At 46.9% G+C, this 14,810-nt stretch overlaps 3 protein-coding genes across 3 annotated transcripts in view; all 3 read right to left on the bottom strand.

The window, feature by feature from the left end:
- The window catches only part of LOC310729622 (uncharacterized protein), a 441,633-nt gene that overhangs the window by 349,531 nt on the left and 77,292 nt on the right, over positions 1 to 14,810 (bottom strand). The window lies entirely within an intron of this gene.
- On the bottom strand, positions 1,243 to 3,519 carry fgf21 (fibroblast growth factor 21). The gene is made up of 4 exons (XM_083549332.1): positions 3,285 to 3,519; positions 3,060 to 3,137; positions 2,326 to 2,429; positions 1,243 to 1,828 (listed from the first exon to the last, which is right to left on the bottom strand). Exons 1-4 carry the CDS (start codon positions 3,430 to 3,432, stop codon positions 1,529 to 1,531), a joined length of 630 nt encoding a protein of 209 aa, XP_083405458.1. The 5' UTR covers positions 3,433 to 3,519; the 3' UTR covers positions 1,243 to 1,528.
- LOC310733691 (uncharacterized protein) lies at positions 12,360 to 13,329 on the bottom strand (the record flags this gene model as incomplete). Its single annotated transcript, XM_083555114.1, has 2 exons — positions 12,360 to 12,724; positions 12,783 to 13,329. The coding sequence occupies 2 exons, from the start codon at positions 13,327 to 13,329 to the stop codon at positions 12,573 to 12,575; spliced, it is 699 nt and encodes a 232-aa protein (XP_083411240.1). The 3' UTR covers positions 12,360 to 12,572.

Here is a 14,810-nt window from a genome sequence, read left to right on the forward strand (position 1 = left end):
CATGTTGTTGATTTAGCTTTCATAATAGCATCATACAGCTCTTCCTGTCCTATACATGTAAAACAGTGTAGTTGTGGGGTTGTAGGTACGATTGTGTCGGGAGATGCTGTCAGAGGTTGAACTGCCACAATTGTGTTTCTAATACTATTAAGATTTGATTTGATTTGATACTATCAGTTTTTTCAGTGAAGAAATTCATAAAGTCCTCACTACTAAACTGTGATGGAACACATTTTTCAGATCCCTGATTTGTTGTTAATTTAGCGACTGTACTGAAAAGGAACCTGGGGTTGTTTTTGTTATTTTCTATGAGTTTGCTCAGGTGTTTAGCTCTAGCAGCTTTTAGCGCCTGTCTGTAGCTAAGCATACTGTCTTTATACGCAATTCTAAATACCTCCAATTTAGTTTTCCTCCATTTTCTCTCCAGATTACGTGTTGTTCTCTTTAGGGCATGCGTATGACTATTATACCAAGGTGCAGGTGCTTGTTCTCGAACCTTTTTTAACCGGATGGGGGCAACAGTGTCTAAAGTGCTAGTGAGGATAAGGTCTATGTTGTTCGCCATCTCATCAAGATGATCAGCATTTATGGGTTTAATGTGAAACTGAGATAAATCAGGCAGGTTATTTATGAATCTGTCCTTAGTGGTTGGAATAATAGTCCTACCAGGTCGATAACGTGGTGAAACACGGTTAATCTGCTCTACCGGTAGTGTGTACAGTAGGAGATAATGGTCTGTGATGTCATCACTCTGAGGTAAAATATCAGTGACGTCTGCTCCGTGGGATATTAATTAGTCTAGTGTGGGATTACTGGAAGGTCTGTTCGGCAAAGATTAAACATTTTGGAAAGTGTCTGGTGTTTATGTTCATCAGCTGGTGCCATGTATTGGAACATAAAGTTGGTGAGAAGGCTGTTCCTCTAAAGAAGATTATTACTTTGCAGTAGTAAATATCAGAAAATACTTGGCTACTGTCATGATATCAGAGAAGCACTTTAGGACAATGAAATGTTCAACAATCAAGCATTTATTCAACCAAAAGGGAAGAATGATCATTCGGCTCCTTGTCCTACCCCGAGACAAAAAAGCCTAATAAAGTGTATATCATTTACAAAATAGCAAATTCCATGTCAAATAAATATTGTGTGGTTCTCCAGTAAACATATTAAATAAAGAAAAAGAGATTTGAAATGATGTCCATTTAAAAGAAAAGATAATAAAGTGCATGTTTATTTATTTGAATCAGCAGTTCAGTGTGAACGATTTCATTCATTAATCCAATAATCAGCATTTGTATTAAAGAAATCATTATAAAGCTTATCATATTTCCTCTAAAGAGACTTTAATATTAAATTAGAACTCACAAACAGTGCATTATTAATAAATAAATACATAAATAAATAAATAAATAAATATACTTATTTCACGTCATTAGTGCAAGTCTACACAAATAGCTGCACTTCTCTGTGATTCTATTAGTCCATGTGGAGGAGCAATGTCCTCGTCCTCAACTTCTGGTCTACAATCCTATTGGTTAATGTGGAACAGTGGACTCCTCGGGTTCTGATGTGTGTTCTTCACTCCCAGTGGATCATCTGAATCAAAATCTGGAGCAGATAGAAAGCTGGATGTTTCTGCAGATCCCTGTTTTTCCATAAACTGGTCAGTGGTAAGTGGAAGGAAGCGAGAGAGGGTGAGTGTGTGCTTGCCAGGGGGAACATTGAAGCTGACTGACACAGGAAGTCCATGGTGAGCAGACAGGAAGTGAGTGTAACCATCTGGCTGTACCATCTCATTGAAGGAACAGTCAGCATCCACAAACACACTCTGTAAGAGCACACACACACACACACACACACACACACACACACACACATTAATAATATGAGGAGCAAAACATGTGCTGGGTAAATGTACGGGTAAAACAGCAGAATGGAGCAGAAAACAAAAAAAAACATTTCAGTGAGAGACAGTTCTGTGGGCGGAGCCTCCTGGAGATGAGAGGAAAATGCTAGATTTGAGGAAGGGTACAGTAAAAAGACCACACCAAGTTCCTCTTCTGTCTGCAAAAAACAAGAACCTGAAGTTCTCATGACCACAGAAATAGAGATCACTCAAATCACTTCCACTGTCTAGTGTGTGATTCAAGGAGAACCCCAGAATTCTGAACCTGATGAGACCATGTGATGGGGAATGCAGAGAAGCTAGCTTTCCAGTGACGGAGTAAAGAGGGGATTTGTCAGATGAGGTACCAGGAAATAACTCAGAAGGTGGAAAATGTTGGTTAGGGTGAAGTAAAGAGAGGGTTTGGTCATGTGACTCACCACAGCATGTAAGAGTCCTGCAGCATTCACACACAGGTACAGGTCTGACTTCACACCTCGGATCACCGTGTAACCTGCTCGAACAGCTTTCAGCTCTAATACCGCTAACACACACACACACACACACACACACACACACACACACACACACACACACACACAATGGATATAAAGACATCAATGTGAAAATACAAGTAAAAATAACCCGCCCCCAATACCCCCTCCCCCAACTAACGGTCTTCTCTTGTTCTTTAGTTCCTCGTGCGTAATGATTCGTGATTCCCTCCATCCTGAAAATGCCCCAGTTCTGAAGAAGGCTGAAGAAGAGCAGCTTGAAAGTGTGATATTGTGACTTGGCATATTTCGACCATGACACTTTGTGCAATATGGTTCAGAAAGATCTACTTGAGTTTGGATGATTTTTAAGAGACAAGGCTTCTTTCTCTCCCACACTTCTCCATCACCCACATGTGAAGAAACCACATTAGAAACTTGAATCAGGGCTCATCAGATGTTCCTGCAGCGTATTTAATTACGTCTTACAGGTTTTAGACCGATGTCCTTTTGTTGGTGATGACACTGTGGTGGTCCAGTGTTTGCTGATGAAGGTCTTTATGGTGTTCCATGGAACATCAAATGTTCTGACAATTTTTTAATGCCCCACTACAAGTCTATCACATCTTTACACACATACACACACACACACACACACACACACACACACACACACTCACTGTATGGTGTCTGGGTCTGAGTCGCTGACACACTGCCATCAGATAAAATCTCAACAAACAGGCCGTGGAGTTTACCATCTGCACAACAAACAAACACACATACACAAACAAAATACACAAACAAGCACAAGTGTCAGAGTTTAAAGAGTAACATTGTACACACCTACTGACGGTAGTAGTATTAATGTTGCGTGTGTGTGTGTGCGTGTGTGTGCGTGTGTATACCTGTGTACAGGTGTCTGTGGCGAACCTGATCACTGTAGGCCAGGAGAGGAGAGGAATGGTGGATAGATGGAGAGAAGGCGTGGGAGCTGGTAAGAGGACGAGAGAGAGAGAAACGAAAGAGGAGAAAAAATCCCAAAAACTGCAACATCGCATAAACATAACACAAAACCAAAAACAAAATACCGACAACTGGATCACCGAAACGCACAAAAACCAAACAAATAAATAAATAAGCAGCGACACTGAGCAGGACTCAGGAGCTACGAGAGACCTCAGCTTATATAGGAGACATGATGCAGGAGGAGACACGAGGCAGGACACTTACAGAACACAATATTCTTAAGAAACACACACACACACACACACACACACACACACACACACACACACACACACAGTGTTTACAACCATGTTTGGTTTTCCGGCTTGATTACTGACAGCAAAACTGTTGTGTAAATGATAACTCTGATTCATTCATAAACACCCCTCCTCCACACACACACACACACACACACATCCATACATTCTGTATATACAACTTCATTCCATAAAAGTTGGGACACTGTGTAAAATGTAAATAAAAACAGAATGCAATAATTTGTAAATCTCATAAACTCTTATTTTATTCCCAATAGAACGAAAAAACACACAAAAAACTGTAAACTGAGGTCATTTGGAATTTAATGGACAGGATCATGTTTTCCACTGTGTAGCACCATGTCTCCTGTCTGTACACATCTGGGATCTGAGGAGAGCTCGGTAGCTTGTATTGTGTTGTAGCTCTATGTTGTTGTTTAGTGTAGCACCAGGGTTCTGGAGGAACGTTGTCTCGTTTTGACTGTTTTGATCACCGTGTATCACCGCGTATCACGTGTATCACCGCGTATCACCACTTATCACCGTGTATCACCGCGTATCACGTGTATCACCGCGTATCACCACTTATCACCGCGTATCACCGCGTATCACCGCGTATCACCGCGTATCACGTGTATCACCGCGTATCACGTGTATCACGTGTATCACCGCGTATCACCGCGTATCACGTGTATCACCGCGTATCACCGCGTATCACCGCGTATCACGTGTATCACCGCGTATCACCGTGTATCACCGCGTATCACGTGTATCACCGCGTATCACGTGTATCACCGCGTATCACGTGTATCACGTGTATCACCGCGTATCACCGCGTATCACGTGTATCACCGCGTATCACCGTGTATCACCGCGTATCACCGCGTATCACGTGTATCACCGCGTATCACGTGTATCACCGCGTATCACCGTGTATCACGTGTATCACCGCGTATCACCGCGTATCACGTGTATCACCGCGTATCACCGTGTATCACCGCGTATCACCGCGTATCACGTGTATCACCGCGTATCACGTGTATCACCGCGTATCACCGTGTATCACCGCGTATCACGTGTATCACCGCGTATCACCGCGTATCACCGCGTATCACGTGTATCACCGCGTATCACCGCGTATCACCGCGTATCACCGCGTATCACGTGTATCACCGCGTATCACCACTTATCACCGCGTATCACCGCGTATCACGTGTATCACCGCGTATCACGTGTATCACGTGTATTACTGCGTATCACCACTTATCACTGTGTATCACCGTGTATCACCGTGTATCACCGCGTATCACCGCGTATCACCGCGTATCACGTGTATCACCGCGTATCACCACTTATCACCGCGTATCACCGCGTATCACGTGTATCACCGTGTATCACGTGTATCACGTGTATTACTGCGTATCACCACTTATCACTGTGTATCACCGTGTATCACCGTGTATCACGTGTATTACTGCGTATCACCACTTATCACTGTGTATCACCGTGTATAGTAGAAATGACAAGAAAAGCCTCTTGACTTGACTTGAGCAGTTGCTGAAGTTTTGGGAGTTACTTCTCTTTACTCCTGAGAGACTCTTCCTCTCTGATACACTATTTATAACCCAGTCATCTCACTGACCTGCTGTCAGTTAACCGCATTAGTTACACAATGTTTCTTAAACTGTTTTATTTTAATATCATTTACTTTACACTTCCAAACTTTTGTTGCTCCATAACAACTTTTTAAAAATGTGTTGCAGCCATCAAATTTAAAGTGACCTGATTTCTTCCTTTTAATGGCACATCAGAATCAGTATCAGTTTCGGAATCAGGTTTATTGGTCAAGTGTTGGCACAAGGAATTTGGTTCCAGCTGTTGGTACAGACTTAAATAATACTATCCATTTCTATGTTTTTTTGACATTTTGACATTTGTCTATATGGTTTATGGGATTTTCAAAATCATTGCATTCTGTTTTAATTTACATTTTATCCCCTCCGTGGATCTTCCCACTTCATCCAGGTCTGCCTCTGGATAGTGTTCTCTTCGACTGGAGGCCACTCTGTGCAGCTTGGGACGGTTTCTCATCAACACCTTGGGTGGTTCCATGAAATTCTGGAGTAGAACGGGTGCTTTGAGGATGGATTGGACTGTAGTTAATGTCAACAGTCTGCTACACTGACTCAGGATACAGTTTGCTTCTGATCATCACTGAACCCCGCAACATTGTATATCTGCTTCAAATTGACATTCGGTGCAACACAGATGAGGATGGGTTCCCTCTTGAGTCTGGTTCCTCTCAAGTTTTCTTCCTTCTGCATCTCAGGGAGTTTTTCCTTGCCACAGTCGCCACCGACTTGTTCATCAGGGACAAACGTACACTTATAAAGAACTTATTCACTTTTATCTCTACATTATCTGTGTAAAGCTGCTCTGAGACCATGTTCATTATTAAAAGCGCAACACAAATAAACATGAATTGAATTGACATTTTACACAGTGACTGTGTGTGTGTGTCTGTGTGTGTGTGTTTGTGTTTATGTGTGTGTGTGTTTATGTGTGTGTGTGTGTGTGTGTGTGTGTGTGTGTGTGTGTGTGTGTGTGTGTGTGTGTGTGTGTGTGTGTGTGTGCACGTGTGTGTTTAGATGTGAGTGTTTACTTTGGATTCCTGGTATGTTGTAATATTTATACTCATCAGCAGTAAGAACAGGAGCACATTTCTGCGGAAAGGCGGATGTTGGAGAAACAGAATACAGATATGATGTTCCTCATGATCTAAGAGAGGTCCTATAGCCAGGTCCTAAACCCACATCTGCTCAGATATTACTGTATTATCCATCACTGTCTTCTTTGGTGTTTCCAGCAAACTCAGCTCTACGTTGTTGCTCCAGTGGCAGCAGATTTATCACCATGCTTGGAAAAAGTTTGAGACTAGATTGAAGGAATAGTGTGAAGTAAACAGAGTGAGTAGAGCTGTGATCAGAGCACACTCAGACAGCTTCACCCATGGCTGTCTGTCTGTCAGAGAGCTAGTGATACACTGAAAGGTGTAGATCCTCAATAAACTGGATCTTTTGTTAGAAAACAGAGACAGCTGGTTCTGTGTTCAGTTCCATTATAGCTATTAAACATTGTAATTTACATCTAGATTAGACTACTGTAACGCTTTACTGTCTGGGTGTTGGAGTAAGTGCAGAAATAAGCTTCAGTTAGTTCAGAATGCAGCAGCAAGAGTCCTCACTAGATCTAGAAAATATGATCACATCAGCCCTGTATTAATCATCTACACTGCTCCCAGTTACATCTCACACTGATTATATAATACTACTACTGACGTATAAAGCACTTAACGCTCTCACGCAGCAGTATCTGAGTGAACTTCTGTACCAGGATGATCCTCCACACCTACTTAGATCAAAAGGTGCAGGCTATTTGTTGGTACCTCAAATAATGAAGACTCCAGCAGGGGGCAGATGTTTCTCTTATAAAGCCCCACAGTTATGGAACAACCTTCCAAATAGTGTTTGGGACTCAGACACAGTCTCAGTGTTCAAGTCAATGCTTAACACATATTTATTTAGTGGAGTGTTTAGTCAGTAGGTATTTGTGAGGTAAAGGAGCAGATCTGGAGGAATCATGGATATGGAGTGTTTGGTGAACTGGGATATTTGGATGCTGTCGTCTCCTCACTCTCACACGTTCACTCAGGTTTGTTGATGGTGGTGTGGTGGGTCGTCTCTTATCCCAGAGATCCTCATGTCTGTGTTTCCTTCTGCTTCTCCCTTTTAGTTCTGCTGCCAGAGTGAATCTTACCAGAGTCCAAACTGCACAGTGACATTAACTTTCATACACCAATCAGGAGACTTAATAATCCATATCCTTCTCTCTCTCTCTCTCTCTCTCTCTCTCTCTCTCTCTCTCTCTCTCTCTCTCTATATGCAAGCGCGGGGGAGGGGTGAGCATCTAGGAAATATCTAGTGTGTGTGTGTGTGTGTGTGTGTGTGTGTGTGTGTGTGTGTGTGCGCGTGAGTGAGTGTGTGAGTGTGAGTGAGTGTTCAGCATGGCGTCTCCGAGCACGAGGCTGTGTGAGAGTTTGACTTGCCAACACGGCGTGCAGGTGATGTGCAGGGCAAGTGTAGAGGAGTGTGTGTGTGAGTGTAGAGGAGTGTGTGTTAGCGGTTGGAAATGTGGTGGGGCATGAGAATATTGTCTCTGCCTCCTGCATGAACAGTGTTATATTGTTTTTTTTTAACAGTATTAATAAAGTAAATAAACTGATCCAGAAAGGAATTGTTATAAATAATGAGTGTGTACTAGTTTCTCCACTCAGTTCTCCTGCAAAAACGGTGTTGCTGTCTAATGTTCCTTCTTTAATTAGTGATGAGGTGATTCTCAAAGAGCTGTCTCCATACGGGCGAACCGTCTCCCCATGAAGAAAGTCCCCACTAGTTAAGCACTTGGTGTCTTTCAGGAGGATGTTTTTTATGGTTCTGAATGAAGGTGTTGAGGAACTATTGATGGGTTTGTCCACAACATCTTTGTTTCCGCTGATTTAGAAATTAAATGTTTTAAATGTGGTCAGTTTGGGCATCTTGTTCGCGCCCGTCCTAAAAGACAGAGTGACCCTGGTGTTTCCAAGCGACCGGAGCAGGAAGCAGCTGAACCTGCTGGATTGGTTCCCCCTCCGGCTTCAGCTCGGCCTGCTGCTGAAATCCCCATAACTGCTGCTGCACCAGGGCCTAGGGAGCATGAGCCCCAAGTTCAGACTGTAGACCAGAGGTCCAATAACGACATAACCACCCAAGAGAAGCTCTGCTCGACTGAACCGGGCCCAGAAAAGCCCTACTCAGCTGAACTGGGCCCAAAGAAGCCATGCTCGGCTGAACTGGGCCCAAAGAAGCCATGCTCGGTTGAACTGGACCAGGAGAAGCCCTGCCCGGCTGAACTGGACCTGGAGAGGCCTTGTGAAACCAAAAAAGTCCCAGTGGTCTCTGGAGCAGTGCTGGAGCTGCCTGTGCTGGCAGAGGAAGGCACAGGGGTGCAGAGCTGTCGCCAGGAGGCACCAGTCACTACACCAGTGCAAGAGGACGGGGGAGACGTGGAGATGGACGACGAGCACCAGTTTAAGGTGCCAACTAAAAGAAGGAAGTGAGGTAGGGGACAGGAGAAGAAGCAGGCAAAGAAAGATGTGAAGGTGACCGCAAGCAGTTTGTCAATGATATAAAGCACTTTAGAAGAGAAGGAGCTTTTACCGATCAGGAAATCTTTAGATTAAAAAAGCTGATAACAAAGGTCAATAGGAAGAACTCTGATTTTTTATTCTGAGCTTTTATTTTATTTTAAATGGAATACAAGTTGCGAGTTTTAAAATAAATGGAGCGAGGGATTATGGAAAGAGAGCAAAGCTTAATGAGTTTATAAGACAGAAACGTGTAGATGTTATGCTGCAGGAGACCCACAGCGACAGCAGTAATGCTGCTGATTGGGTGAAGGAGTGGGACGGGTTGGTGATTTTAAGTCACAACACGTCACTTAGTGGTGGTGCTGCCCTGCTTTTTACTCACAATTTTATTCCTGTTTCTTACACTGTAGAAGAAGTTTTAAATGGGAGGCTTTTAAAAGTAAATGTTTTTTATGAGAATAAGGTTTTAGTGTTTATCTGTGTGAACGCTCCCACCAGTGCAGTGGAGAGATTTTAATTGTACATAAGAAAATATAGACAGAAATCATGCAGTACCTCATAAAAGCTCCCCTAAAAGCCTCTGTGATATGGTGGAGGCCCACGATGTACATTTACACAAGATGGACATCATTCGATCTGACAGAGACACTCATATCTATTGGTGTACAATGCACTCACCTTTTGCCGCTTTTAAACCCGGACCCATGCTGGCCGAGCGAGATCCTGAGGGAGAACAAAGGATGCAACCTGTACCGCCGTCCGCGAGGGAAACGAGCCGCACGCTGCACTCCCTTACCTAGTATCCTGTTAGCCAACGTCCAGTCACTGGAAAACAAGCTCGACGATCTCAGGGCAAGGCTCAAGTTCCAGAGGGACATTCGGGACTGCAACCTTCTCTGCTTCACCGAGACCATCCAGCCGGCTAAGTTTTTCTCGGTTTACCGCATGAACAGAACACTGGAGTCGGAAAAGTCAAAAGGAGGTGGAGTGTGTCTAATGGTGAACAACCACTGGTGCGACAGCACGAGCATCGTTCCTCTTTCACACTCCTGCACACTAAATCTGGAACTACTGACCATCAAATGTCTGCCCTTTTATCTACCTCAGGAATTTAGTTCGGTCATAGTCAGTGCCGTTTATATTCCACCTTAAGCGGACACAGACACTGCAGTATGGGATTTGCATGAAACACTAACTCTTCAACAAACACAGCATCGGGACGCTGCGCTCATTGTGGTCGGAGATTTTAACAGTGCCAACCTCAAGCGCGCACTACCAAACTTTTACCAGTACATCACCTGCCCCACCAGGGGTGAAAGGACACTGGACCACTGCTACACAACACTAAAGAACAGCTACAAGGCACAATCACATCCACCGTTTGGGAAATCGGTCCATGCCACCATCTTCCTCATGCCTGTTTACAAACAAAGTCTGAAACAGGAAGCTCCGGTTCAGAAGGAGGTCGCGCGCTGGACGGACCAATCGGTGGCCGCTCTGCAGTACGCTTTGGATGACGCAGACTGGGACATGTTCTGGCGCAGCTCTGATGACTTCAACATGACAAACAGACGGATTTATCTGAAAATTCATAGCGGATGATACGGTGGAAAAAAACACTATCAAAATGTTTCCCAACCAGAAGCCGTGGGTGGATAAAACAATCCGCGACGCTCTGACATCCTGCTCCGCTGCCTACAACACGGGGCTCGCCACCGGGGACATGGATGAATACAAGGCTGCGTCTTACAGGGTTCGCAGAGCGTTGAAGGATGCAAAGCGGTGCTACGGAAGGAAACTAGCGTCACAGTTCCAAACAGAACAGAACAGCACAAACAGCATGCACGCCGAGAGAGCCGGAGAGGTAAACACGTTCACCATCTCGGAGCATGACGTGAGGAGGGCATTCAAGAGAGTGAATACCAGGAAGGCAGCAGGACCAGATGGCATCACAGGTCGGGTTCTGAAAGCCTGAACTGACCAGCTAGCACTGGTATTCACTAAGATATTCAACCTCTCACTGGAACAATCTGTTGTCCCCTCATGTTTCAAACAGTCCACCATTGTTCCTGTCCCGAAGAAACCCCAGCCCGCCTGCCTTAACGACTATCGCCCTGTAGCTCTGGCCTCAGTAGTGATGAAGTGCTTCGAGAGACTGGTCAGAGACTTCATCACTGCCTCACTACCAGACACACTGGACCCACTACAGTTTGCGTACAATCAGAACCGTTCTACTGAGAATGCCATTGCTCATCTCCTTCACACTACGATGAGCCACCTGGACCACAGAAATGGGAATTATACAAAGATGCTGTTTGTGGACTACAGTACAGCATTTAACACCATAATTCCCTCCACACTCACCTAAGTTGGAGGTCCTGTGTCAATGGATCTCTAACTTCCTGACAGACAGACCACAAGCCATATGGGTGGGAAAACACACTTCATCCACCCTCAGCACAGGGCCCCCAGGGTCGTGTTCTGAGCCCCCTGTTGTAGTCACTGTACACGTATGACTGTGTGGCCACTTCCAACTCCACCACCATCATCAAGTTTGCTGACGACACTGTTGTGGTGGGCCTATTCTCCAACAACGATGAGACGGCCTACCTACAGGAGGTTAAAAACCTGGAGAGATGGTGCCAGGAGAACAACCGTCTCCTGAACGTCAGCAAGACGTTGATCGTGGACTTCAGCAGGAAGCAGGAGCAGTCATACCAACCGCTAAACATCAGCGGGACCCCAGTGGAGAGAGTGGACAGTTTCCGGTACCTTGGTGTTCACATCACACAGGACCTGTCTTGGTCCTGTCACACCAACACCCTGGTGAAGAAGGCCCGGCAGAGCCTGTACCATCTGAGATGCTTAAGGGACTTTAAACTTCCCTCTCAGGTGCTAAAGACTTTCTACACCTGCACCATTGAGAGCGTTCTAACGGGTAGCGTCACTTCCTGGTTCGGGAACAGCACCATGCAGGACAGGCGAGCCCTCCAGAGGTTGGTGCGTTCAGCTGAGCTCCCTAACCTGCAGGACATCTACAACACCCGGTGCCGGACCAGAGCCAGGAAGATTATGAAGGACCTCAGCCACCCCAATAATGGACTCTTTTCATTGTTGTGGTCAGGGAAATGCTTCTGCTCCGTGAAAGCGAACACAGAGAGAATGAGGAGGAGGTTCTTCCCGCAGGCCATTCGGAGTTTAAACCAGGAAACACCCAGGATCTAAAAACTGGCCCACTTATCTGGACTTATTTCACCTTTCGCACCACGACACTTTAAACTCTGGACTCGCACAGCACAGGGCACTTTATATTTTTATACCACACCATACCGAACACGGACACTTTATACCACACCATTCCGAACACAGACACTTTATAAACTGTGGCAGCTGGGGCGTGGCCGAGCGTCGGTTTGTGAATGGAGGGCGGGGCCGGGAGCAGATAGGCAGGGGATTGCATACCTGAAGTTAATGTGACCTAATGATTGTTCTCTCTTTTTCAGTGATCGGAGGGTGCATTTAAGGAGGAGAGTGTGTGTGAGAGGTGTGTGTGCGCGCGTGTGCCAGAAGACGTGCTGCATGAGGCACTAAGCAGACAGACACGGAAACCTAAACAAAAGTGGCTGTGAAGCCTTTACACCTGACCTGTTGTGGCGTTCCTTCTTCCCGCATTCATACGCTCTCCCACAGTGGTGCCGGAACACGGGATTGAAAAGAAGGATGCAGGTCAGGAAACGATGGAGCCTTCACCGTTGGCGGAGCTCGTAAAGGCGATCGCCGAGCTCCAGCAGACCCAGCACCAGGCCCTCCTTCAGGTGCGTGCCGAGCAGGAACAGCGGTTCGAGGAAGTGATCCGAGCACAGGCGGAGGACCGGGCGGCATTCCGGAGGGCTCCGAGCTCAAAAGAGGCTCCGGTGAATCCCCCCCCCTCACCCACCGCCTATCATCCCGCTGACGAAGATGGGCACGCAGGACGATGTGGAGGCTTTCCTGGAGCTGTTCGAGCGTGTAGCGGTCGCCGGGGAATGGACCGGGATGGAGAGAGCTCTCCGCCTGCTGCCGCTGCTTCCCGGGGAAGCCCAGCTCGCTGCTCAGCAGCTGCTGGCCGATCGTATGCTGGTATATGATGATCTGAAGTGGGCGATCCTCCAGCAAGTAGGGCGGACACCGGAGCAGCACCGACAGCGGTTTCGCGCGTTGACGCTGCGCGAGGTCGGCCGACCGTTCACCTTCGCCCACCAGCTTCGCGATGTGTGCCGAAGATGGCTGCGGGACGAGGACCGGAGCACGGACAAGGTTCTGGATCGCGTGGTGTTGGAGCAGTTCATCGCCCGTCTTCCGCTGCGGACGGCGGAATGGGTTCACTGCCAGCGACCGGAGACCGTGGAGAAGGTGGTACAGCTGGCAGAGGACCACCTGGTGGCGTATGCGGGGGCAGGCGGATCCCCTGGGTCTCCTTCCAACTCTCCTTCTTCCCTGTCCCCTGGTTCTTCCCCCTCTCATCCCGTCCCCTTACCCAGAAAACGGGGGCCGATTTCCCCGAAGCCGGTGGCTCGGCCGCGAGCTCCTCCCTCTTCCTTTTCTGCTTCCTCTTCTTCTGCTCTCGCTCATAGATCTTTGCCTTAGACTCCACAGGTGGGTGAGACAGTCCGTGCAGGTGCGGAGTGAAAGCCTGGGCCGGTCTGTTGGCGCTGCGGGGAGCCGGGGCATTTCCTGGATCAGTGTCCCGTTATGGAGTTGGGGGTGATGGTCCGGATTCCCAAGGCGCCACAGGCTGCCCCCAATCAAGCAGGAACATACCGTTTACCGGTGAGTATCCAAGGGGGTACACACCAGGCGTTGGTGGATTTGGGCTGCAAGCAGACAGCCATCCATCAAAGCCTGGTGCGATGCTAGGTTTTGAATACTGCACGCCGTGTAAAGGTGAAATGTGTGCATGGGGACATTCACAAATATCCACTGGTGGCCATTTCGGTTCGTTTCAGGGGAAAAAATCATAGATTGGAGGCGGCGGTTAGTCCCCGCTTTACCCATCCGCTAATCTTGGGTACGAATTGGGCTGCTTTTCCTCGCTTAGTTAGGGAAATATGTCAGCTGGTGAATCCGCCGGCCATCCCAAAAGCGCTTTTGCGCCCTTTACCATTAATCGAGGTTCCCTTAGAAAGAATCGGCATGGACCTTGTCGGGCCATTAGAGCGAACCGCACGCGGGCATCGCTTTGTATTAGTCATAGTGGATTATACGATGCGATATCCGGAAGCAGTGCCCCTTCGCAACATCTCCGCACGCAGTGTTGCAGAGGCGCTCTTCCGCATTATCTCCCGAGTTGGGTTCCCGAAAGAGATCCTGACTGATCAAGGCACGGCGTTTATGTCACGAACACTTCGCGAACTGTACGAGTTGTTGGGGATTAAATCGATTCGCACCAGTCTCTATCATCCACAAACCGACGGCCTGGTGGAGCGTTTCAATCGAACCCTTAAAAACATGATTCGGAAGTTCGTACACGGGGACACACGGAATTGGGATAAATGCCCTTGTTATTCGCAGTACGCGAGGTCCCGCAAGCCTCCACGGGGTTCTCCCCGTTTGAATTATTGTACGGCCGTAAGCCACGCGGAGTGTTGGATGTTCTCTGGGAAAATTGGGAGGAGGGACCTTCGAGCACAAAAAACGAAATTCAGTATGTTCTGAAACTGAGAGCAAAACTCCACACACTGGGAGAGCTAACAATGGAGAATTTGCTATAGGCACAGGAACGGCAATCCCGGCTGTATGACAATGGGCGCGCGGCTTAAGCAGTTTTCACCGGGAGATAAAGTCCTCGTTCTGCTGCCCACGTCAAGCTCGAAATTACTCGCCAAGTGGCAAGGGCCTTTTGAGGTTACACGGTGGGTGGGAGATGTTGACTATGAAGTGCGGCGCATGGACAGGGGCGGGGCGCTCCAAGTATATTACCTGAATCTTCTAAAATTATGGAGCGA

This window comes from Silurus aristotelis (assembly GCF_946808225.1).
Source record: "Silurus aristotelis genome assembly, chromosome: 1".
NCBI classification, from domain to species: domain Eukaryota; kingdom Metazoa; phylum Chordata; class Actinopteri; order Siluriformes; family Siluridae; genus Silurus; species Silurus aristotelis.